General features: G+C 37.9%; 1 protein-coding gene across 1 annotated transcript; it reads right to left on the bottom strand.

Moving 5' to 3' along the window:
- Positions 1-298: 298 nt before the first annotated feature.
- Positions 299-25,080, bottom strand: LOC101844685 (vomeronasal type-2 receptor 116-like). Its single transcript, XM_005080042.3, has 5 exons — positions 24,775-25,080; positions 23,650-24,453; positions 23,033-23,260; positions 14,691-14,814; positions 299-1,215 (listed from the first exon to the last, which is right to left on the bottom strand). The coding sequence occupies exons 1-5, from the start codon at positions 25,078-25,080 to the stop codon at positions 299-301; spliced, it is 2,379 nt and encodes a 792-aa protein (XP_005080099.3).

A 25,080-nucleotide genomic window follows, 5' to 3' on the forward strand; every position in this document is an offset into this window, starting at 1 on the left:
AAATGTTTGTTACATCACATGAAAAGTTATAAATTTTTGAAAAGGTAAAGAATAATATACAACTCATTTCTTTCCACTTTACTATTAATAGATATAAAATGAATTTATGGAAAATAATCTTCTAATGTAGAGAAAAATGTATATATGAGAAGATGAGAGCATAAAGCTGGATTTCATCAACACATGAAACCAATAAACTTATAACCTGCATCTGCAACATTATTGCTGATATTGGAATGGTATTTAACTTTTCTAAAGATTTTTTATGTGATTTACAAACACATGAAATTGTTGTATGTTAAAATTTTATTCTACAATGTGCTTTGCTCTTCATGCAACACAATGAGTTCCTTTCTGGTCTTAACAAAATTATGTAGCACTTGGGGGCAAAGATGCAGCCCAGGAGACCTGCACTGGAAGCCAAGATAGCAAAGACTTCCATGACCACCATGACCTTGCCCTTGGTGCTGTGGTAGACAGGAAGGAAGGTGACCCACACACAGAAGAACATCAGCATGCTGAATGTCAAGAATTTGGCTTCATTGAATGTGTCAGGTAGGTTCATGGAGAGGTAGGCCATAGTGTAGCTCCCAAATGCCAAGCAACAGAGGTATCCCAGGACACAGTGAAAGGCAAACTCTGAGCCCTTGTTGCACACAACGATGATGTGTCCATGTTCAGTGTGAGCATCTGGGTCAACAAAGGGAGGAGAGATGCTCAGCCAAATTCCACAGAGCACAAGTTGGATGAGGGTACAGATGGGAATGATGAAGTTAGGGACCCTTGATGTCATTAGCCACCTCACCATTCTCCCTGGAACAGTGGCCCTGAAGGCCAGAACCACAGTAATTGTTTTAGCCAGGACTGTGGAGAGAGCCACAGTAAACAAAACTGCAAATGTGCTCTGCTGCAGCACACACGTGACTGTGTTGGGATGGCCAATGAAGAGCAAGGGACAGAGAAAGCAGAAGGTCAGAGTGATGAGCAGGATGCAAGAGAGAGCCCGATTGTTGGCCTTGACAATGGGAGTGTGGTAGTGCTTCACAAAGACACCAAAAACACCAGCTGTGAGAAGAGAGCACCCCAGGGACATGCAGGAGAGTGCCTTTCCCAAGGGATCTTCATAGGATAAGAAAGTCACAGCTTTCTCAAGGCAGTGGTTCTGCTGTGCATTTGCATAGTGACTTTCTGGACACTTCACACAATTGTCCATATCTGGTCAGGAAAAAAATTACCTTAAGTCCATGCTCAGGCTTCCTCTTATCCCAATCTATTTCCCAGCAGCAGCTGTCTGGCATGTTACATACAACTCTTGCCTTCAGTGTTTTAGACTCAAGCAAATTAGTCCTCAATAGAGAAAATTCCTAAGTGGTCTGAAATCAATAATCCCATATTGATTCTGGCCATTGTCTTTTGGGAAACTTAATGTGAAAGTTTATATTCTCTTTATCTTTGTACTTGGATATGTTTGAATTTAAGTGACAACCTTCAACTATTTACACAGCCATAACTTACTGAATTAAGTTGCATAAAACCAACTTCTCATTAGACTCCCTCCTGTAAAACATCTCAAGTGTAAATTGCTTGTGTGAGCTCAGTACCAGGAAAATGTTCTCAAATGTCTTCCTTGTAATGGTGTTCCCTGTCATTGGGACAAAATTTACCTATTTTCATGGCATTTATTGGATTCTCTGGATCATTCCTATTCTAAATGCACATGCAAAATAAAAATTAGCAAATTTTCAAAAGCATGTAAACTTCCCTCTGTGAAACTGTTTAGTATTTTGTCATTGTCAGGGAAAAGTGTTATTTAAGATAAATGTACAGCAGTTTAAGTTTTATAACATAGAAATTTTGTGTGTGGTGCTGGCTGTCCTGTAACACACTCTCTAGATCAGGCTGGCCTTAGACTTATGCACAGATATGTATGCTTCTGTGTCTAGAATGATGGAATTGAGGCACGTGCCCCTTATGGCCAGCAATAAAAATCTTTTGCATTAGACTTAGTTTGTGAGAGTAACTTTTTGGTATTTCCCAGTAATAGTATGTGATATTCATATAAAATTAACAGGATATAAATATCAATTGTTTTCTTCCATATTTTCATTCTGTTAAAATAGCCAATATTTTCAAACTGAATTTGGTTTTTCAAGACAGATTTTCTTTGTAGCATTGGAGCCTGTCCTGGAAATCACTCTATAGACCAAGCTGTCATCAAACTCACAGAAATTCGTATGTCTCTGTCACCTCAGTGCTGGGATTAAGGGTGTGTGACACCACAATCCAGTTCATTATATATTTTTTGAAATCTTATTTACTAATTATTGAATTCATAATGTTGCTAGCGCAAAGGTTATCATTTTTAGTATTTATTACTGGTACCAAAAGCAGATTAAACAGACATATTCATATGAATGATACCACAAAAATTAGACTAACGCTTGACGTTAATGACTACCTTAAATGCTATCATAGAGCCTTCACCCAGTAGCTGATAGAAGCAGAAGCAGAGATTCACAGATAAGCACTGAGCTGAATTTGTAGAGAGGAAGGAGTAATGAGCAAACAAGTCAAAACCATGCTGGTGAAACCCAGAGAAATAGATGACCTAAGCAAGTGGGAGCTCATGGATTTCAGACTGACAGCTGGGGAACATGCATAAGACTGAACTAGTCTCCCTGAACCTGGATGTCAGCTGGGTGGCTTGAGCAGTTTATGGGGATTCTGGCAGCGAAACCAGTGTTTATCCCTATTGCATGAACTAACATTTTGGAACCCATTCCCTATGGGGGGATATACTATCAACATAGATATGGGGGAGGGCCTAGGTCCTGCCCCAAATGATGTGAAAGATTTGATGACTCCCCAGGGGAGGCCTCACCCTCCCTGAAGAATGTATTGGGTTTTATAGGAACATTTTGGGGGGAGTGGGAGGAAGGGAGAGGGAAATGGGATTGGTATGTAAATTAAGATCATTTTTAGTTTAAATAAAAAATTTAAGGAAAACACAAAAATATAAGAAAAAGGCCTTTCTTGCTCAGGGAACTTATCCTCTGATAGAGCAAATTTGTTAATTTTGTGTGAACTAATAAAATAAAAGATGCTGATTACAATGACTAATATTGATGTGATTTATAAATACACAGAAAACTAACATCTTGGTGAGTCTGTGGGGGCATGTTCAGTGGGGATCTTACTCACTCACTCTGAGTTTAGGTACCATTCCATGACATGAAGCCTGGGACTAGTTGAATCAAACAAAGCAAGTGGAGCTCACGGTATACATCTCACTTGCTGCTTCCTAACTACATTAGCAACATGATCAGCCCCTAATGCTCCTGTTGACATGAGCATAGTATTCACAAACTGAGAGCCAACTTGTCAAGTTTTTGGTCAAAGCATCATGGAAAGTAACTGATGAACATGTATGCACATATATATTACTCTTCAATAAAACAGAAGAGTTATGTGCCTTTTACATGATTACACATACTGCAATATTGAAACGCACATGTTTGGGGCTATTTCAAAATAAAGATGGACACATACTTTTTATTTATAGATATAACTTTATATAAAGATATAGTGATTAACATGGAAATTTTACAAGCATTACCAACAGAACAAGAGTAAGAAGAGAGAATCTCAGGTATTAAAGATACACTGGGAGAAATGGATTCATCAATCAAATAAAATCTTAAGTCCAACAAATCCTTAACACAAAACATCCAGTAAATATGGGACACCATAAAAAGGCCAAACCTAAGAATATTAGGTAGAGAAGAAGGTAAAGAAAACCACTTCAAACGGGCAGAAAACATATTCAACAAAATCATAGAAGAAAACTTTCCCAACCTTAAGAAAGACATGCCAATGAAGGTACAAGAAGCTTACAGAACACCAAATAGAGTGGATCACAAAAGAAGTCCCCTTGACACATAAAAATCAAAACCCCAAGCATACAGAAAAAAGAAAGAATATTAAGAGCAGCTAAGGAAAAAGGCCAAGTAACATATAAAGGCAAACCTATCAGAATTACACCTGACTTCCTGATGGAAACTCTGAAAGCAAGAAGATCCTGGATAGGCATTGTACCAACACTAAGAGACGATGGATGCCAGCCCAGACTACTATACCCGGCAAAGCTCTCAATCACTATAGATGGAGAAAACAAGATATTCCATGACAAAACTGGATTCAAGCAATACATATCCACTAACCCAGCCCTACACAAAATTTTGGAAGGAAAACTCCAACCCAAGGAAGTTAACTACAACCAGAAAAACATAGGCATTAGAGAATCCCACTCTACCGACAGCCAAAACAACAAAGTGGTGAAATTCCACACATAATTCCAACAACAACAACCATTGCAAATCAAAGAAGAATGAGCAATCAATGGTCATTAATATCCCTCAACATTTATGGCCTTAACTCACCCATAAAAAGACACAGGCTAGCAAAATGGATTCGAAGACATAACCCATCCTGCTGCATACAAGAAACACACCTCAGCCAGGCGTTGGTGGTGCACGCCTTTTATCCCAGCACTCGGGAGGCAGAGGCAGGCAGATCTCTGTGAGTTTGAGACCAGTCTGTTCTACAGAGCAAGTTCCAGGACAACCTCCAAAACAATACAGAGAAATCCTGTCCCAAAAAAATCAAAAAAAAAGAAAAAGAAAAGAAAAGAAACACACCTCACACTCAAAGACAGACATTACCTGAGAGTTAAAGGTTGGGAAAAACTTTTCCAATCAAGTGGACCCAAGAAACAAGCAGGGGTAGCAATCCTAATACCTAACAAATTAGACTTTGAAATAAAATCAATCAAAAGAGATGAAGGAGGTTATTACATACTCATCACAGGCAAAATACACCAAGATGAAGTGTCTATCCTGAACATCTATGCTCCAAATACAAAGGTATCCACATTCGTAAAAGAAACATTACTAAAACTTAAATCACATATAAAGCTCCACACACTTATAATGGGAGATTTCAACACACCACTCTCACCATTAGACAGGAATACCAGACAGAAACTCAACAAAGAAGCAAAGGGTCTAATAGAAGTAATGACCCAACTGGGATTAACAGACATCTATAGAACATTTCATCCACATAAAAAAGAATATATCTTCTTCTCAGCACCACATGGAACCTTCTCAAAAATCAACCACATACTTGGCAACATATCAAACCTCAGCAACTACAAAAAAATTGGATTAACTCCATGCATCCTATCAGACCACCATGTGATAAATTAGAAGTCAACAACGACACAAATTGCAGAAGCCCTAAAAACTCATGGAAATTGAATAATTCACAACTGCATCATGCCTGGGTCAAAGAAGAAATAATAAAGAAATTAAAGACTTCCTAGAATTCAATGAGAATGAAGATAAAATATACCCAAACCTAAGGGACACTTTGAAAGCAGTGCTACGGGGGAAGTTCATAGCACGAAGTGCCTATATGAAGAAACTGGAGAATAATTATACTAGAGAATTAACAGCACAGCTGAAAGCTCTAGAACACAAAGAAGCAAACTCCCCCAGGAGGAGTAGACGCCAGAAAATAATCAAATTGAGGGATGAAATCAATAAAGTAGAAACCAGGAAAACAATACAAAGAATCAATGCAATGAAGAGTTGGTTCTTTGAGAAAATCAACAAGATAGACAAACCTTTGTCCAAACATACCAAACAGCAGAGCGTGAACATGCAAATTAACAAAATCAGAAATGAAAAGGGGGACATAAAAAGGACTCTGAGGAAATTCAGAAGATCATCAGGTAATCTTTGAAACCCTGTACTCCACAAAATTCAAAAAATTAAAAGAAATGGACGACTTCCTGGAGAGCTATCACTTGCCAAAATTAAATCAAGAACAGATAAGCATTTAAATAGACCTATAACCCCTATGGAAATAGAAGCAGTCATCAAAAGTCTCCCAACCAAAAAAAGTCCAGGTCAAGATGGCCTCGGTACAGAATTCTACCAGAAATTCAAAGAAGAGTTTATACCAATTCTTCTCAAAGTATTCCACGCAATAGAAGCAGAAGGGTCTGTGCCAAACTCTTTCTATGAGGTTTCAATAACCTTGATCTCCAAGCCACACAAAAACACAACTAAGAAAGAGAACTTCAGACCAATATCCCTCATGAACATTGATCCAAAAATACTCAATAAAATACTGGCAAATTGGATCCAAGAACACATCAAAACAATCATTCACCACGATCAAGTTGGTTTCATCCCAGGGATGCAGGGATGGTTCAACATACCAAAATCTATCAATGTAATCCACCATATAAACAACCTGAAAAAAAATCACATGATCATCTCACTAGATGCTGAAAAAGCCTTTGACAAAATCCAACACCCCTTCATGATAAAAAACTTGGAGAGATCTGGGATAACAGGAATATACCTCAACATGATAAAAGGTATATACAGCAAACCAACAGCCAACATCAAAGTAAATGGACAAAAACTCAACGCAATTCCTTTAAAATCAGGAACAAGACAAGGCGGTCCACTCTCTCCATACCTTTTCAATATTGTACTTGAAGTTCTAGCTAGAGCCATTGAACAACAAAAGGAGATCAAGGGGATACAAATTGGAAAGGAAGAGGTCAAACTTTCACTATTTGCAGATGATATGATAGTTTACATAAATGACCCAAAGAACTCTTCCAAGGAACACTTAGAGCTGATTAACACCTTCAGCAAAGTGGCAGGCTACAAGGTCAATTCAAGAAAATCAGTAGCCCTACTATATACAGACGATAAAAGGACCGAGGAAGAAATCAGAGAAACATCACCCTTTACAAGTGCCACAAACAACATAAAATACCTTGGGGTAATGCTAACCAAACAAGTGAAAGACCTGTATCGCAAGAACTTTGAGTCTTTAAAGAAAGAAATTAAAGAAGCCCTCAGAAAATGGAAAGATCTCCCATGCTCTTGGATAGGTAGGACCAACGTAGTAAAATGGCAATCCTGCCAAAAGCAATCTACAGATTCAATGCAATCCCCATTAAAATCCCAGCACAATTCTTCACACACCTTGAAAGAATAATAATCAATTTTGTATGGAAAGACAAAAGACTCAGGATAGCCAAAACAACCCTGTTCAACAAGGCAACATCCGGAGGCATCACCATCCCTGACTTCAAGCTCTATTATAGAGCTATAGTCCTGAAAATGGCTTGGTATTGACACAAAAATAGAAAGGTAGACCAATGGAATTGAATTGAAAAACCCTGATATTAACCCGCATGTGTATGAACATCTGATCTTTGACAAAGAAGCTAAAAATATACAATGGAACAAAGAAAGCATCCTCAATAAATAGTGCTGGCATAACTGGAAGCTGGCAGGTAGAAGAATGCGGATCGATCCATGTTTATCGCCATGAACAAAACTTAAGTCCAAATGGATCAAAGACCTCAACATAAATCCAGTTACACTGAATCTCTTAGAAGAGAAAGTAGGTGGTACCATTGAACGAATTGGTACAGGAGAAAGCTTCCTGAGCATAACACCAGTAGCACAGACAGTGAGATCAACAATTAATAAACTGGACCTCCTGAAACTGAGAAGCTTCTGTAAGGTAAATGACAAAGTCAGCAACACAAAAAGACCACCCACTGATTGGGAAAAGATATTCACTAACCCCACATCTGACAGAGGGCTGATCTCCAAAATTTACAAAGAACTCAAGACGCAAGTCTCCAAAAAACCAAGGATCCAATTAAAAAGTAGGCTGCAGAACTAAATACAGAATTTTCAATAGAGGAGTCTAAAATGGCTGAAAGGCACTTGAGAAAGTGCTCAACATCCTTAGCCATTAGGTAAATGCAAATCAAAACAAGTCTGAGATACCATCTCACTCCTGTCAGAATGTCTAAAATCAAAAACACCAATGACAATTTATGCTGGAGAGGATGTGGTAAAAGGGGAATACTCCTCCATTGATGGTGGGAGTGCCAACTTGTTCAGCCACTTTGGAAATCAGTATGGAGATTCCTCAGGAAAATGGGAATCAGTCTACCACAAGACCCAGCAACTCCACTCTTAGGAATATATCCAAAAGATGCCCATTCATACAAGGATATCTGTTCCACTATGTTCATAGTGGGTATACAAATGGACTTTGGACTCCCATCCAACAATGTGAGATGCACTCTCACCCTGAACTCTTAGGGGAGGGTCTAGGCCCTTCCCTGGATGAAATGACAGACTGTGGACACCCCCATAGAGGGTCTCACCCTCCCTGGGGAAATGAGGGTATATTGATGGGGTTGGTGGGAGGGCACAGGAGGAGGGGAGGGAAATGGAGAGGGACATGGAATTGACATGTGAAGCAACCTTGTTTCTAATTTAAATTTAAATTTTAAAATTAATAATAAAAATAGAAATATTTTTAAAAAGAAGCTTACAGAACTCCAAATAGACTGGACCAAAACAAGTTCCCTTGCCTCATAATAATCAAAACATTAAACATACAGAATAAAAAAAATATTAAGTGTGCAAAGGAAAAAGACCAAGTAACACATTAATACAAAACTATCCTAATAACACCCAAATTCTAAATGTAAACTCTGAAAACAAGAAGTTCTGGACAGAAATTCTGCAGACACTAAGAAAGCATGGATGCCAATCAAGGCTACTATATCCAGAAAAACTTTCAATCACAATAGATGGTGAACAGAAGATACTCCATGAAAAAAAACAGCTTTCAACAGTAACTATCCATAAAACCAGCTCTACAGAAAGTACTGGAAAGAAAATGCCTACCCAATTAAGTTAGCTACATCAAAAACAACACAGGCAACAAATGATCCCATACCAACAAAACCCAAAGAACTAAAATGCATACACAATAACATGAATAAGAATAAACCAAAAAAACAGGAACCAACAATCAATGGTCAATATCTCTTACTGATAATGATGCCATTTCACCTATGAAAAGACAAAGGCTAACACAATGGGTAGAAAAAGAGGACCATCCTTCTGCTGCATACAAAAGACATACCTCAACTTCAAAGACAGACATTAACTAGAGCAAATGGTTGGGAATAGATTTTCCAGTGAAATGAACCTAAGAAACAAGCCAGTAGACTTCCAAGTAAAATTAACAGAGATGAAGAAGGACATTTCATATTCATCATGGGAAAATCCATCAGGATAAATCCTCAATTCTGAACAAATGTGCACAAATATAAGGGCATCCACATGTTTAAAATAAACATTACTAAAGTTTAAATCATATACCAATCCCCACACACTAATAGTGAGAGACTTTACACCCCACTCTTACCTCTGGACAGGACTATCAGACAGAAACTTAACAAAGAAATAAAGAAACTAACAGATGTTATGACTCGTGAGCTTAAGAGATATCTATAGAACATTTCATTCGAACACAGAAGAATATACATTCTTCTCTGTACTTCATAGAACCTACTCTAAAATAGACCACATACTCCATAACAAAGCAAACCTCAACAGATACAAAGAAAAATTGGAACAACATATTGTATCTTACGGAGTCATTATGTCTTAAAGTTAAAATTCAACAACAACACTAATTGAAGAAAGTCCACATACTCATAGAAATTGAATCATGTGCAACTGAATCACCACTGGATCAAGGAAGAAATAAAGAAAGAAATTAAAATATTCTTAGAATGAATGCACTGCATACCCAAAATTATGGAACACTGTGACAGCTGTTCTAAGAGGAAAGTGCCTACAATAATGGAGGAATCTCCCACTAGCAAATTAACAGCACACCTGAAAGCTCTAGAACAAAAAGAAGCAAACTCACCCAAGAGGAGAGGACATCTGGAAATAACCAAATTTAGGGCTGAAATTAATATAGCAGAAAGAAATAAAAAGAATCAATGAGACAAACAATGGTTTCCTTGAGGAAATCAACAAGATAAACAAGCTTTATTAAAACTAACCAAAGGGCAGAGAGAGAAATTCCAAATTGAACAAATTCAGAAATAAAAAGGGGGACATAACAACAGACAATGCAAAAATTCAGAGAATACTCAGGTCATACTTCAGAAACCTGTACTCTACAAACTTAGGTAATTTAAAGAAAATGGACAACTTTCTGTTAGCTACCACATACTAAAACTAAATCAATGCCAGATAAACTGCATAGGACTATAACCCAAACAAAACAGAAGCAGTCATCAAAAGTCTCCCCCAAAAAAGCCCAGAAACACGCGGTTTCAGCACAAAATTCTACTAGAATTTCAAAGAAGAGCTAATACCAATACTCCTCAATTGTTCTATACAATACAAACTGAGTGAATATTGCCAACTCTTTTTATGAGACTGTAGTTACCCTGATGCCCAAATAAGCCAAACACAAGTAAGAATGAGAATTAAAGACCAGTCCCCCTCATTAACACTGATACACTCCAAGAATACATCATTAAAATCATCCAACATGATCAAGGAGGCTTCATCCCAGACATGCAGGGATGGTTAAACATACGAAAATCTGTCACTGTAACACACCATATAAAGAAACTGAAAGAAAAATAAACCTCATGGTCATCTCTTTAGAGGCTGAAAAAGCCTTAAACAAAATCCACCACCCCATCATCATAAAGGTCTTGGAGAGATGAGGGATACAAGAACATACTTAATCATAATAAGGGCAATATACAGCACTTCAATAACCAAAATCAAAATAATTGTTAAAACCTCAAAGAAATTCCTCTAAAACCAGTAATAACAAGGCTTTCCACTCTACCCTTATCTATTCAATATAGTGTTTGATGTTCTACCTAGAGCAATAAGGCAGGAGATCAAGCAGATGCAAATTGGAAAGAAATAAGTCAAAATTGCTATTTTCAGATGATATAGTATACATAAGTGACCTGAATATTCTACCAGGGAACTGATACAGCTGACAAACACCTTCAGGTATGTGGGAGGATATAAAAGATTATCTAAAAAAAAGAAAACAGTAGCAGTAGCCCTCTTATATACAGATAATAAATGGGCTGAGAAAAAATATAAACATCACACTTCACAGTAGCCACAAATACCATAAACTATCATGGGGTAACCCAACCAAACAAGTGAAAGACCTGTATGAAAAGAACTTTAAGTCTTTGAAGAAGGATATTGAAGATGATATCAGAAAATGGAAAGATCTCACGTGCTCTTGGATACATGGGATCAACATACTAAAAATGGCAATCCCACCAAAAGCAATCTACAGATTCAATGCAATCCCATCAAAACCCCAGCACAGTGCGTCACAGATCTTTAATGAACAATACTCAACTTCATGTGAAAAATAAAATCAAGATAGCCCACCATAGCCAAAACAACCCCTTACAATAAAGCAACTTCCAAAGGCATCACCATCCCTGACTTTAAGCTCTTCTAGAGCGAAAGTAAACAAAATGGCTTGGTACTGGCATAAACCCAGACAGGTGCACCAATGGAATTGAATCAAAGACCCTGATATTAATCCACACAACTATAAGCAACTTCTTTTTGACAAAGAAGCTAAAATTATACAAAGAAAAGAAAGCAGCTTCAACAAATGGTACTGCCATATCTGAACGTCAACATATAAAAGAATGCCAATAATTCTGTGTCTATCCCCATGCACAAAACTCAAGTCTAAATGTGTCGAAGACCATAGCATAAATCTAGGTACACTGGACCTGACAGAAGAGTGTGTGTGAAGAGGCTACCTTAAATGTCCTTCCTAGAGCCTTCATCCAGTAGCTATTGGAAGCAGAAGCAGAGATCCACAGCTAAGCACTGAGCCAAACTCTGGAATCCAGTTTCAGAGAAGGAGGAGTGACGAACAAAAGGGTCAAAACCATGCTTGAAAAAACCACAGAAACAACTGACCTGAGCAAGTGAGAACTCATGAACCCGAGTCTGACAACTGGGGAACCAACAAAGGATGAAACCAGGCCCCCTGAACGTGGGTGTCAGCTAGGAGCACTGGGAAGTCTATGGGACCTCTAGCAGTAGAACTAGGATATATCCTAGTACACAGACTTTGGGAGCCCATTTTCCCATGGAGGGATACTCTCTTAGCCTATATATATGGGAGAGGACCTAGGCCCTGTCCCAAATGACTTGACAGAGTTTGATGATCTGTAATGGAAGGTCTCACCCTCCCTTGGGAGTGAATGATGGATGGCATGGGAGGGCAGCTGAGGGGTAGTGGGAGGATAGAAGGGAGAGGGAACTAAGATTGGCACGTAAAACAAGATCATTTCTAATTTAAATAAAATTCATTTTAAAAAGCGGATGTAGAGAATATCCTTGAATGCATTGTCACAGAAAACTACTTCCTAAATATAACATCAGTAGCATAGATAGTCAGAGCAATGATTACTAAATGGGACTTCCTGAGACTGAGAATCTGTGTAAGGCAAAGGACACTGTATATAAGACAAAACAGCAGCCTGAATATTGGGAAAAGATATCCACTAGCTCCACATCTGGCAGAGGACTGATCCCAAAAATATACAAAGTCTCAAGAAACTAGACATCAATATACATATAATGCAATTTAAAAATAGAGAATTTCTAACAGAGGAAACTCAAATGGCTGACAGACACTTAAAGAATTGTTCAACATCTTTAGCCATCAGAGAAATGCAAATCAAAACAACTCTGAGAAACTATCTTACACCAGGCAGAATGGCTAAGAACAAAAGCACTGATGACAGATTATTCTGGAGAGTTTGGAGAGTGAGGAGAACACTCCTCCATTGAGAGTGAGAATTCAAACTTGTACAGCCACATTGGAAAATAAGTATGTCAGTTTCTCAAAAAGTGGGAATTAATCTACCACAAAACCCAGAAATACTGTAGCACTTAGGCATATGCACAAAGAATGCATACTCATATCAGAAGTACATTTGCTCAACTATGTTCATAGCAGCCTTATTTATAATAGCCAAAATCTGGAAACAACCTATATGCCCCTCAACCAAACAGTGGATAAAGAAAATGTGGTACACTTGCACAATAGAGTACTACTAAATGTGAAAAGGCAATGACAATATGAAATTTGCAAGCAAATGGATGGAACTAGAAAAGAAAAACATCCTGAGTGAGGCAACCCAGCATGCTCCTTGACAGCATGGTGTAGAGCAGTGTGTCTGAGATACCTGTCATGCATTTAATAGCCAGTATTGATTCATCAGATATGGCAGGTTGGGTGGGAATCGCCTGCCTCCCTAAATATGGCTTGTGCATCCCTTTGTAAGTATTATTCTTGGTCAAAGACGACAGCACTCCCAGGACAGAAGAGGACTAGTCTTTGGTCAAGGGTGTACATGTGGCAGCACACCCCTGTTAGAATCTCCAAACAAGCTCTCATGAGTACCTTTCATTGTGTGCTTTCATGCAGCCTCTTCACCTTCAAGGTGTCCCTTCTCTTTAGTTCCCATGTATTTACATGTTACTGGATTCTAATGGAGCATGGATTCATCAAACACATAACCCCATGTCTTACTTAGTAAAATGCAAAAGTATAAAATGCCAAATATTTCATAGAGAGTTAAATATGTTATTTTCAAAGACAGCTACAGCTCATTCACCATGAATCAAAGTGAAAGATTCTCTGTTTTAAAACATTTAACATCTCTTTTAGTGCCTAATTCTGAAACTGTTTTGAAGTGTCTTCTTGAACTGCAACTGTTCTGGATTTGAGGTTGCTATCTCCAGTTTCCTCAAAGGTATACATGTAGCATGTGCATGAACTTACCATGCCACCTATGTGCACAAAGAATTTATATGCACAGGGAGTTTTTGATGGTCTGTATAGTCATTCATAAAATACACATTTTAAAATACTCACTTTTAAAGGTACCCCACTATTAGAAAAATTGTGTGTCCATGCAGTAACTTTTAAATCTCTGAGTGTTTATGGAAATGTTTATTGATTCAAAATATTTAAATTAATAAATGAAGAATCAATTGCATTAGACAGAAATGTTAATAGTGGAAAATTCTCTCTATATATTCAGCATTTGTGTAACACACATTCACTGCTTCTAATTACCATGTGCCTTTTTATATACCTTGGATGTATTTTAACATAAGATTCTTCTATTGTGCACATATCTGCCAGGAGAAACAGATCCTTGCACTTCAGTCTTGAGATGTTTTGTGAACAGAACTGTGAAACTCTGTCTGGTTTAATCTCAACACTAACATTCATTGAAGGGATGATGCTATTTCAACTAGTTGTGACAAGGCAGTATTCTATAAGGCACCTACTCTTAATTCAATAATTCTTCCATTTATACATTATACAAAGTAGAGTCATTGTATGCAATAATTAAGGAGTACTATAAGTATTTATAGGAAAGTTTTACTTTATATTTTGTGTAAAATGCTTATGTAAAATGAAGCAAACTACTCTGGTATGGAAAAGTGCTTTTCTACAAAGATGAATGCCTAAAGAGAACAAACAACATTGATCAATTATGAACTTCAATGGCCAGGGAGCAAATTAAAATGATGATATAATGAATAGAAATGTTGTTCCTTTTAAATGAAGCAATATTGCTTATCTTATCTCTGCTGCTCCTTCACAGAACTTTCATTCTGCTTAGACATCTCAGAACACTGTGGAGAGCTGTGAGATACCCATGTGAGGCTGACACTTACCTGTCTCATTGGAAATCTCATTTTCTGGACAAGGAGCACAATCATAGCAACAGTTAGGCTCCCATTCCTGGGGTGATTTTCGAAATCCAGGAAGACAACTCTCACTGCACATAGAGCGAGGAAGCTGAGAATTAAATAAATGAGAGAAAATACTCAGGAAGAGACAGTGTTAATATAATAAAGATTATTTTTCAATTTAGAACAATGATACCACAAGTTTGTATGTTTATAACTGCAGATTATGGTACTGATGCATCTATTTCAATATTGTATGCCTTACAATGTTCAATGTATTAAAACAGTAATGTAATGACAACACATCTCAGGAAAGTTGCAGGAGCGTAAGAGGTAGGACAAAATAATAGGAAGCTGCATTATTAAATGCATGCCTGGAAAAGCAACTATAATGCAATAATGTTTCTTCTATGTGCTTTGTAAGGGTGAGAGGGAGCAAACTATTTTATAAAGGTGATATTTAATATCTCTTTGGACGTAAGCTTGAAAGGAATCAGAATTATAATGCAAACAAGACTTTGGGCCTTTCTATGAGAGACTATCTGCAATAATGTGCATGAAGAAAGAAGACATACTCTAAAAGTAGGTAGTATTATCAGTGACTATTGTCCTTGAAAGAATGAAAAATAAGTAGAAATGGGAAGAGCAGTATTCCCCTCTACTTCCTAACTGAAAAGCAATGATAGTAACTTTCTCAGTCTACTGCAGCCATGACTACCTGAATCTTGATGGACTATACTTGACATCTGCGATCCTATTGAGTGTGTGATCTTAGGTTGCTTCTGTTTGGCATGTGTTTTTGAATGCTTGATTAACTGTTTCATTTTCATCAGCAAGACAATTAACCAACTGAAATGTGCCCTCCATACTAAAAGGTTTTCATATGCAAATAAAGTGAAAGAGCAAGTGGCCATGCACTGATATTTCCTATTTGCTGAGTCAAATTAACCTCTTGACAGTTAGGTTCAGGACAGAGATGAAAATAATACATATACAATCAATTTATCATTTGAAATACTTTTCATTGAAGAAATGGAAGGAAAAATGAATAATCTGTTAACCAGTTTAAGACACTAAAAAAAGATTCCTCGTATTGACAGTTGTTTTTTTTTATTGAGTCATGTGTTCTGGTACCCTACTCAGAGCCACCTGATGCCTGGGTACTGCATACTTTGTATCCCATCATAGCAGGGTCCAGACCACCCAGAAACAGCCAGTGTCCTAGTCCCTTTCTCCACTCACAGAACAAGGTAAGCATGGGCCTGTTTCTGGCCCAACTTACACTTCCCTGCTTGAAGCCACCTGAGGCTTGGGGACTGTGCACTGGGGAACCCATCCCAGTGGTCCAGACAGCCCAGAGATTGTCAAGGCCCAAGTACTACTCCCTTCTCTATCCACGTGGGAAGAGGACAGCCATTAAAGTATTGGACCTGCTTGCACCCACTAGAAGGGTACTTGGTCCCGTACACAACAGGAGAGGAAGAGATACCTCCTGCACCCACTGAAAGAAGGGATGGGAAGAAGACAATATAAAAACAGATTAAACAACAGAAAAACCAGTATGACACCCTAGAGTCTAGGGAGTCTACATGAGCAAGACCCCAACATCCCACTGCAGATGAACAGAAGTGAATGACCATAAAAACCACTTCATGAAAATGACACTCTAAAAAATGATATGAGAAAATCCTTAAAGAAATGGAAGAAAAACAAACCAAAATATAAAAGAAATCAACAAATTTCTTAAAGAAAGCCAAGAAAAGACAATCAACAGATGAAGAAAACAGTTCAAGACCTGAAAACTGAAATAGAGACAATAAAGAAAACACAAATGGAGGGAATTCTGGAAATATAAAAGCTGGGTAAATGATCAGGAACTACAGATGCAAGCATAAACAATAGAATACAAGAGATGGAAGAGAGAATCTCAGGTATTGAAGATACACTATGAGAAATAGATTCATCGACCAAAGGAAATCTTAAATCTAACAAAATCCTAACACAAAATATTCAGGGAATGTGGGAAACTGTGAAAAGAGTAAACCTAAGAATAATAGATGAAGAAACCCACCTCAAAGATGCAGAAAACATATTCAACAAACACATAGAAGAAAACTTTCCCAACCTAAAGAAAGACATGCCAATGAAAGTATAACAAACTTACAAAACACCAAATAGATGGACCACACACACACAAAAAAGCCCTTGCCATATTATAATCAAAACCCCAAACATACAGAATAAAGAAAAAATATTAAGAGCAGCTAAGGAAAAAGGTCAAGTAACATATGAAGGCAAACCTATCAAAATTACACCTGATTTTTTCCATGAAAAATCTGAAAGCCAGAAGGTCCTGGATAGATATTCTACCAACAATAAGAGACCAGGGATGCCAGCCCAGACTACTATACACAAAATTTAATCACTTAGATGGAGAAAACAAGATATTCCATGACAAAATCAAATTTAAACAATACATATCCACTAATTAAGTCCTACAGAAAGTACTAAAGGAAAATTCCAATCCAAGGAAGTTAGCCACAACCTGAAAAAACATAGGCAATAGATAATCCCAATTTACCAAAAGCCAGAAGAAAAAAGGGGTGGAAATTCACAAACAACTCCACCACCACCAAAAACATAGGAATCAACAATCAATATCATTAATATATCTCATATTAATGGTCTTAACTGGCCTATAAAAAGACATAGGCTAACAGAATGGATGACAAGACAGAATACATCCTTCTGTTGCATGCAAGAAACATACCTCAACTTCAAAGACAGATGGTACCTCAAGTTAAGGGTGGGGAAAAGATTTTAAAATTGAATGGACCCAAGAATCAAGCAGGGGTAGCAATTCTAATATCTAACAAATTAGACTTTAACTAAAATCAATCAAAACAGATGAAGGAGGTAATTTCATACTCATCAAGAGAGAAGTCCATGAAGGTGAAATGTTTTTTTTCCATTTCCAGTTTTCCCTCAATTTGGGTTTCTTTATTTTTTCTTTTTCTTTTTTTAAGATTTTTTTCATTTAAACTAACAACAAGTTTGCTTCACCTGTCAATCCCAGCTCCTTCTCCCCCACCTGCCCTTCACCCACCGACCCACCCCTCCCAACCCCCACCCAATCCCCACTCCATTCCACAGGCAGGGTAAGGCACTCCAGGAAGATATCCAGAGTCTGTCACTTTGTCAGGGCAGGGCCTAGGCACTTCCCCAAGAGTCCAGGCTGAGAGATCATGCATCCAAAGTTCACTTGTATGCCAGGGATAAATACTGATCTACTAGCCAAGGCCCCCTATATTGGCCAGGCCTCCTGGATGACAACCATGTTCTAGGGGTCTGGATAAGTCCCATGCTGGCCTCCCAGCCATCAGTTAGGGGTCCAAGGTTTACAGTTTCTGTGGGCTTTACCAGCCCAGTCTTGACCCCTTTGCTCATCATTCCTCCCTCTCTGTCACTGGGTTCCAGGAATTCAGTTCAGTGTTTAACTGTGGGTATCTGCCTCTGCTTCCATCAGCCACGAGATGAAGGTTCTAGGATGGTGTATAAGGTACTCATCAGACTCATTATGGGCCTTTAAGGTAGTCTCTCCCATATTGCTTACTTTGCCAGTTGGTGTCATCCTTGTAGATCTCTGGTAATCTCACCAGTGCCAGATCTCTCCTCAAACCTACAATGGCTCCCTATATTATGGTATCTCTCATCCTGTTCTCCCCTATTCTTCCCCTGACTCATCTTTCCTGTTCCCCCATGTCTTTCTCTCCCCTCCCTTTCCCACTCTCCTTTTCCAACCTCCCTCTCCCCTCCCCTATGATCCCAATCTGCTCAGGAGATCTTGGCTCATTCCCCTTCTCTAGAGTACCATGCAATCTCTCCTAGGGTTCTTCCTGTTTTGCAGACTGTCAGTGGGATTGTAGGATGTCACTCCCCTGATCCATGCCTAAAATACATAAATGGTTGGAAATCAGTATGGAGATTCCTCAGGAAAATGGGAAGGTGAAGTCTTTTTTTTTACTCCTCTTTTTTTAAATTTTTTTATTTATAAATTTAAATTTAGATTAGAAACAAGGTTGCTTCACATGTGGGAAGGTGAAGTCTTAACTCAGAACATTGATTCCCCAAATACAAAGGCATCCACATTCATAAAAGAAACATTACTAAAATTCAAATCACATATAAAACCTCACACACTTATACTGGGAGATTTCAACACCCAATTCTCACCACTATCCAGAACCACAAGACAGAAACTTAACAAAGAAACAAAGGAACTAAAGAAGTTATGACACAATTGGGGTTATCAGACATCTATCTATAGAACATTACATCCAATCACAAAAGAATATACATGGAACAATCTCTAAAACTGAACACATACTTGGCAGCATAGCAACCCTCAACAGGTACAAAACAATTGGAATAACTCTCTGTATCTTATCAAACCACTATGCTTTAAAGTTAGAATTCAACAACAACACAAATTCAGAAACCCTACAAACTCATGAAAATTGAACAATGTGCAATTGCCCCATTAATTAAAGACTTCCTAGAATTCAATGGGAATGAAGACAGAACATATGCCAACTTATGGAACACGTTGAAAGCAGTCCTAAGAGGGAGGTTCATAGCACTGTGACCACATGAAGAAACTGGAGAATAGTCATACTAGAAAATTACCAGCACAATTGAAATATTTAGAACAAAAAGAAGCAAACTCATCTCAGAGGATTAGACACCAGGAAATAATCAAATTGAGTGCTGAAATCAATAAAGTAGAAACTAGGAAAATAATACAAAGAATTAATGTAATGAAGAGTTGTTTCTTCAAGAAAATCAACAAGATAGACAAGCCTTTACCCAAACTAACCAAACAGCAGAGAGAACATACAATTTAACAAAATCAGAAATAAAAACAGGGAAATAACAACAGACATTGAGGAAATCCAGAGAATCTTCAGGTCATACTTTGAAAACCTATACTTGTAAAAATTCAAAACTCTAAAGGAAATGGACAATTTTCCGGATAGGTATCACTTACCAAAATTAAATCCAAAACAGATAAGCAATTTAAATAGACCTACAATTCCTAAGAAAATAGAAGCAGCCATAGAAAGTCTCCCAACCAAATAGAGCCCACGGCCAGAATGCTTCAGTACAGAATTCTACCACAAATTTAAAAAAAAGAAAACACCTAATACCAATTCTCCTCAAAGTATTCCACACAATAGAAGCAGAAGGGTAATTGTCAAGCTCTTTTTATGAGCTTCAATAACCTTTGTGCCTAAGCCACACAAAGACACAAATAAGATAGAGAACTATAGATATGAACATTGATGTAAAAATACTCAATAAAATACTGGCAAATCAAATCCAAGAACATATCAGAAAAAAAATCATTCAGCATGATTAAGAAGGCTTCAATCCAAGGATGCAGGGTTGGTTCAACATACAAAAATCCAACAATTTATTCCACCATATAAACAAACTGAGAAAGAAAAACCACATAATCATCTCACTAGATGCTGAAAAAGCCATTGACAAAATCCAACGCCACTTCATAATAAAGTTCTTGGATAGATTAGGGATAACAGGAACATACCTAAACATAATAAAACCAATATACATCAAACCAACAGCCAACATCAAATCAAATGGAGAGAAACTCAACACGATTCCTCTAAACTCAGGAAAAGACAAGGCTGTCCACTCTCTCCATACCTCTTCAATATTGTGCTTGAAGTTCTAACTACAGTTAGAAGACAACAAAGGAGATCAAGGGGAATCAAATTGGAAAAGAAGAGGTCAAGCTTTCACTATTTGCAGATGATATGATAATTTACATAAGTGACTTGAAAAACTCTACCTAGGAACTCCTACACCTGATGAATACCTTAAGCAAAGTGGTAGGATACAAGCCAACTCAAAATATCAGTAGCCCTATTATATACAGATGATAAATGGGCTGAGAAAGAAATCAGAGAAATGCCATCCTTTACAATAGCCACAAATGACATAAAATACCTTGGGGTAAAGCAAACAAAACAAGTGAAAGACATGTATCGCAAGGACTTTGAGTCTTTAAAGAAAGAAATTAAAGAAGACACGAGAAAATGGAAAGATCTCCCATGCTCTTGGATAGGTAGGATCAACATAGTAAAAATGGCAGTCTTGCCAAAAGCAACCTACAGATTCAATGCAATACCCATCAAAATACCAGCACAATACTTCACACACCTTGAAAGAAAAAATCTCAACTTTATATGGAAAAACAAAAGATCCAGGATAGCCAAAACAACCGTGTACAATAAAGGAACATCCAGAGGCATCACATTCCTGACTTCAAGCTCTATTATAGAGCTATAGTTCTGAAAACAGCTTGGTATTGGCACAAAAATAGAAAACAGGTAGACCAATGGAATCTAATTTAAAACCCTGATATTGACTCATACACCTACAAACACCTCTTTTTGACAAAGAAGCTAAAAATTATGCAATGGAATAAAGAAAGCATCTTCAACAAATGGTGTTGGCATAACTGAAGGCTGGCATGTAGAAGACTACAGATAGATCCATGTCTATCCATGCACAAATCTTAAGTTCAAATGGATCAAAGACCTCAACATAAATCCAGCCACACTGAACCTGATAGAAGAGAAAGTGGGAGATACCCTTGAACAAATTGGTACAGGAGACTGCCTCCTGACCATAACGCCAGTAGCACAGACAGTGAGATCACCAATTAATAAATGGGACCTCCTGAAACTGAGAAGCTTTTGTAAGGCAAAGGACACAGTCAACACGGCAAAAGGGCAGCCCAGAAAGTGGGAAAAGATATTCACTAACCTCACATCTGACTGGGAGATTTACAAAGAACTCAAGAAGCAAGTCTCCAAAACACCAAAGGATCCAATTAAAAGTGAGATACACAACTAAATAGAGAATTCTCAATAGAGGAATCAGTCTACCACAAGATCCAGCAATCTCACTGTTTGGCATATACCTAAAAGATGCACATTCATACAACAAGGAAATCTGTTCAACCATGTTCGTAGAAGCATTATTTGTAATAGCCAGAAACTGGAAGCAACCTAGATGCCCCTCCACTGAATAATAGATGGAGAAAATGTGGTACATTTACACAATGGTGTATTACTCACCAGAAAATAAAAACAATGGAATCTTGAAATTCACAGGCAAATGTATGGAACTAGAAGAAGCCATCCTGAGTGAGGTAACCTAGTCTACAAAAATTCTATATACTCACTCACATATGAATATTAGACCTAGAGCAAAAGAGTAGCAGCCTACAATCCACACTGCCAGAGAAGCTAGGAAACAAGGAGGACCCTAAGAGAGACAGACATACATGGTCCTCCAGAGAAGAGGAAAGACACAAGATCACCTGAACTTATCGGGAGTATGGGGGAAGGGATAGGGAGTTAGAAGAAATAGAAGAGGAAAAGAGGAAGGGAGAGGAGGACAAGAGAGAGTAGCAAGATGGAGTCATGGATAGAATAGAGGAGAGCAAGAAAAGAGTTAAAATAATAGAAGGAGACATTATAGGTTTAAAGAGAAATCTAGCACTAGGGAAATGTCCAGGATCTGCATGGTTGACCCCAACTAACAATCTTAGCAATAGTCAGAGAGCTTACCTTAAAAGCCCTTCTCTTACAATGAGATTGACGACTGCCTTATATGCCATCCTAGAGTGTTTATCCAGTAGCTGATGGAAGCAGAAGCAGACACCCATAGCTAAACACTGAGCTGAACTGTGGAATCCAGTTGCAGAAAAGGAGGAGTGACAGGCAAAGTGGTCAAGACCAGGCTGGAGAAACCCACAGAAACAGATGACCTCAACAAGGGGTTGCTCATGAACCCCAGACTGATAGCTGGAAAAACAGCATAGGACTGTTACAGACCCCCTGAACGAGGATGCCAGTTTGGAGGATTGGTTAATCTATGGGGCCTCTGGTATTTATTCCTAGTACACAGGGATCCCAATCCACATAGAGGGATACTCTCCTAGCCTGGACACAAAGGAGAGGTTCTAGGCCCTGCTCCAAATGATGTGACAGACTTTAAATATCCCCCATGGAAGGCCTTACTCTCCCTGGGGAGTAGAAAGGGGATGGGATAGGGGAGTCACTGTAGGGGCAGAGTAGGAGGGGAGGGAGAAGGAACTGGGATTGACATGTAAAAGAATTTTGTTTCTAATTTAAATAAAAAACTAAAACAAAAAATGAACCAGAAATCATTAAATTAGGAATCAAATGTTTATTTACATAGTGATCAATGCAATGATATAAGATTAAACAAACCTCTGAAAATCCTGTGGCCCACTGTATCATATGATCAGATAAAATCAGTTGGTGCCCATGTGGAGCTTTTGAAGAAAATGTTCCAACTTTCATATTTTGTCTGAGACCGTGTGGCCAATTCCAGAAGTTGAGAATATCATACTCTTCATCTAATTTCATTTGGTAATCCAATGCAACATGGTGTCCAGCACCATTTTTGAACTGGATTTTATTGAGAAAGGGATGAAGCTGAAAGGAATGTAGAATCTTATGATAAATTTTGTCCCAAACATCCAACAGAACCAAATAAAACAGCATCTCACAATGACTTTATTTCCTGATGTGAAATGCAAATGACATGTTATTAATGATTTGAATGATGAAAGCTCCCCCAAAAGCATGTTACCTGGAGAAGTAACTCAAGTTGTAACTCAAAGTACATATTGACACGCACACATTTGATCCTATTGCTACCACTCATTCTCCTTGGACATGTGTCTGCAATAATATTTAGACAAGAAATAACACGTGTCCTTTTTTGATGAAGTCATCCACAAAGAACAATAGTACACTGAGTGGTTTTACAAAGACTTTGTAGTCACAGTGCTAATGTTAAAATACACAGGAAGAGAAATTACCTCCCAGGGATGGATATTCCTCTCCCTGTTTCCATGAGGTTGCATTTGTACTTGTTTCACAGTCATCTCATGGAGAGTATGAGCCACAGCATACACGGAATTATATATATTGTAACTTGCTTCAGTCATGTCCATTTCCCATGTATTTGAAGGAATCAATTCCAATGAAGCATTCGGTAGACAGTTACCAGATACTTTACAATAAGGTAGAGATAAAGAGCAATTGAACCAACCATTCCATATAATATTAAGATAATAGTCATCTGGATATTTAGAAGGGGTATATGCCTGAATAAAAGTTTTAAAGTCAGAAATCTCATCATGGTGATGTGTAAAAAGGAGAGTCCCATGAAATGGATCAAAAATAAAAGGCTCAGAAGTGATACTCATATCAAACTTTGAATTCATGACCCAGACTTTCCATGTTTTTACAATATGCAATCCACATAGCATTAAGCAATGTAAAGATTCCCTGTGTTCATAAATGATAACAACATTTGCAGATGACTTCTTAATCACCATGACAGTCTCTAGGGATGAATAGCCAAAACAAAACAAGTTCTCTTGCACCATTTTTACAAATGCTAAGCACACTCTATTCCTGTACATCTCTCCACTCATGTCTGATAGAATCTTATTTCCTTTATAGTTATCTATGAGGACCAGCCCCACCCAGGTCCAGCTGAAATGAAGCATCAAAGAGATAATGCCAAGTGACAGAGATGAGTCCTTTGGAGCTGCTTGGTAGGCATAAGGGAACTGGCCTCTGTCATTCAGGATACTGTCAAAATGTCCAAAACTAAGCTGAAGGGAATCAAATCAGGAACAAGAATGAAAATATTGATATAGGAAGCAAACTTAAACATGAGACACCACTTAGGATTGTTCAAGTTGTTTTAAAATCCTATCTCATTCCTGAAGACTTTTACTGAGATTTCCAAGACACAGAGTTTTCTGAACACCTACTGGTCTTTGTCGCAAGCAAAGTATATGAGGTTACATAAACAAATGCCTGATTTCTCTTTAATAAACAAGAGATAGGTCTCTCTCCTTTACATGATAAAACACTAAAAACGTATGCATTACAATACTCTTTGCTTGCTCACTCACAGTCACATCCCTCACCTGTGGATATTTGTAGAGATTCAGAAGTCTTCCACCACTTGTAGAAATTAGCCATGATGCTGTAAGTAGAGCAACAGCCTTTCTCTCCCTTCTATATGTATAGTTGGGAGTGATGATTCCCATTCCTGTGAGCCAAAGGAACACTTCCTTGATAAATTCCCATTCACTTCTTTCGATATTGTAGAGATCAAATCCCAGAGATGTGTTGGGTAAAAGATGAGGGTTCCTGTTGATCTCCTCAGTGGCAAATATGAAAGCCAAAGAACACTGGTAGTTCTTCAATTTGAACCTGCAGAAATTTTTCAT

The sequence above is a fragment of the Mesocricetus auratus genome, unplaced genomic scaffold, assembly GCF_017639785.1.
Source record: "Mesocricetus auratus isolate SY011 unplaced genomic scaffold, BCM_Maur_2.0 Super-Scaffold_100008, whole genome shotgun sequence".
In the NCBI taxonomy this organism is placed as follows: domain Eukaryota; kingdom Metazoa; phylum Chordata; class Mammalia; order Rodentia; family Cricetidae; genus Mesocricetus; species Mesocricetus auratus.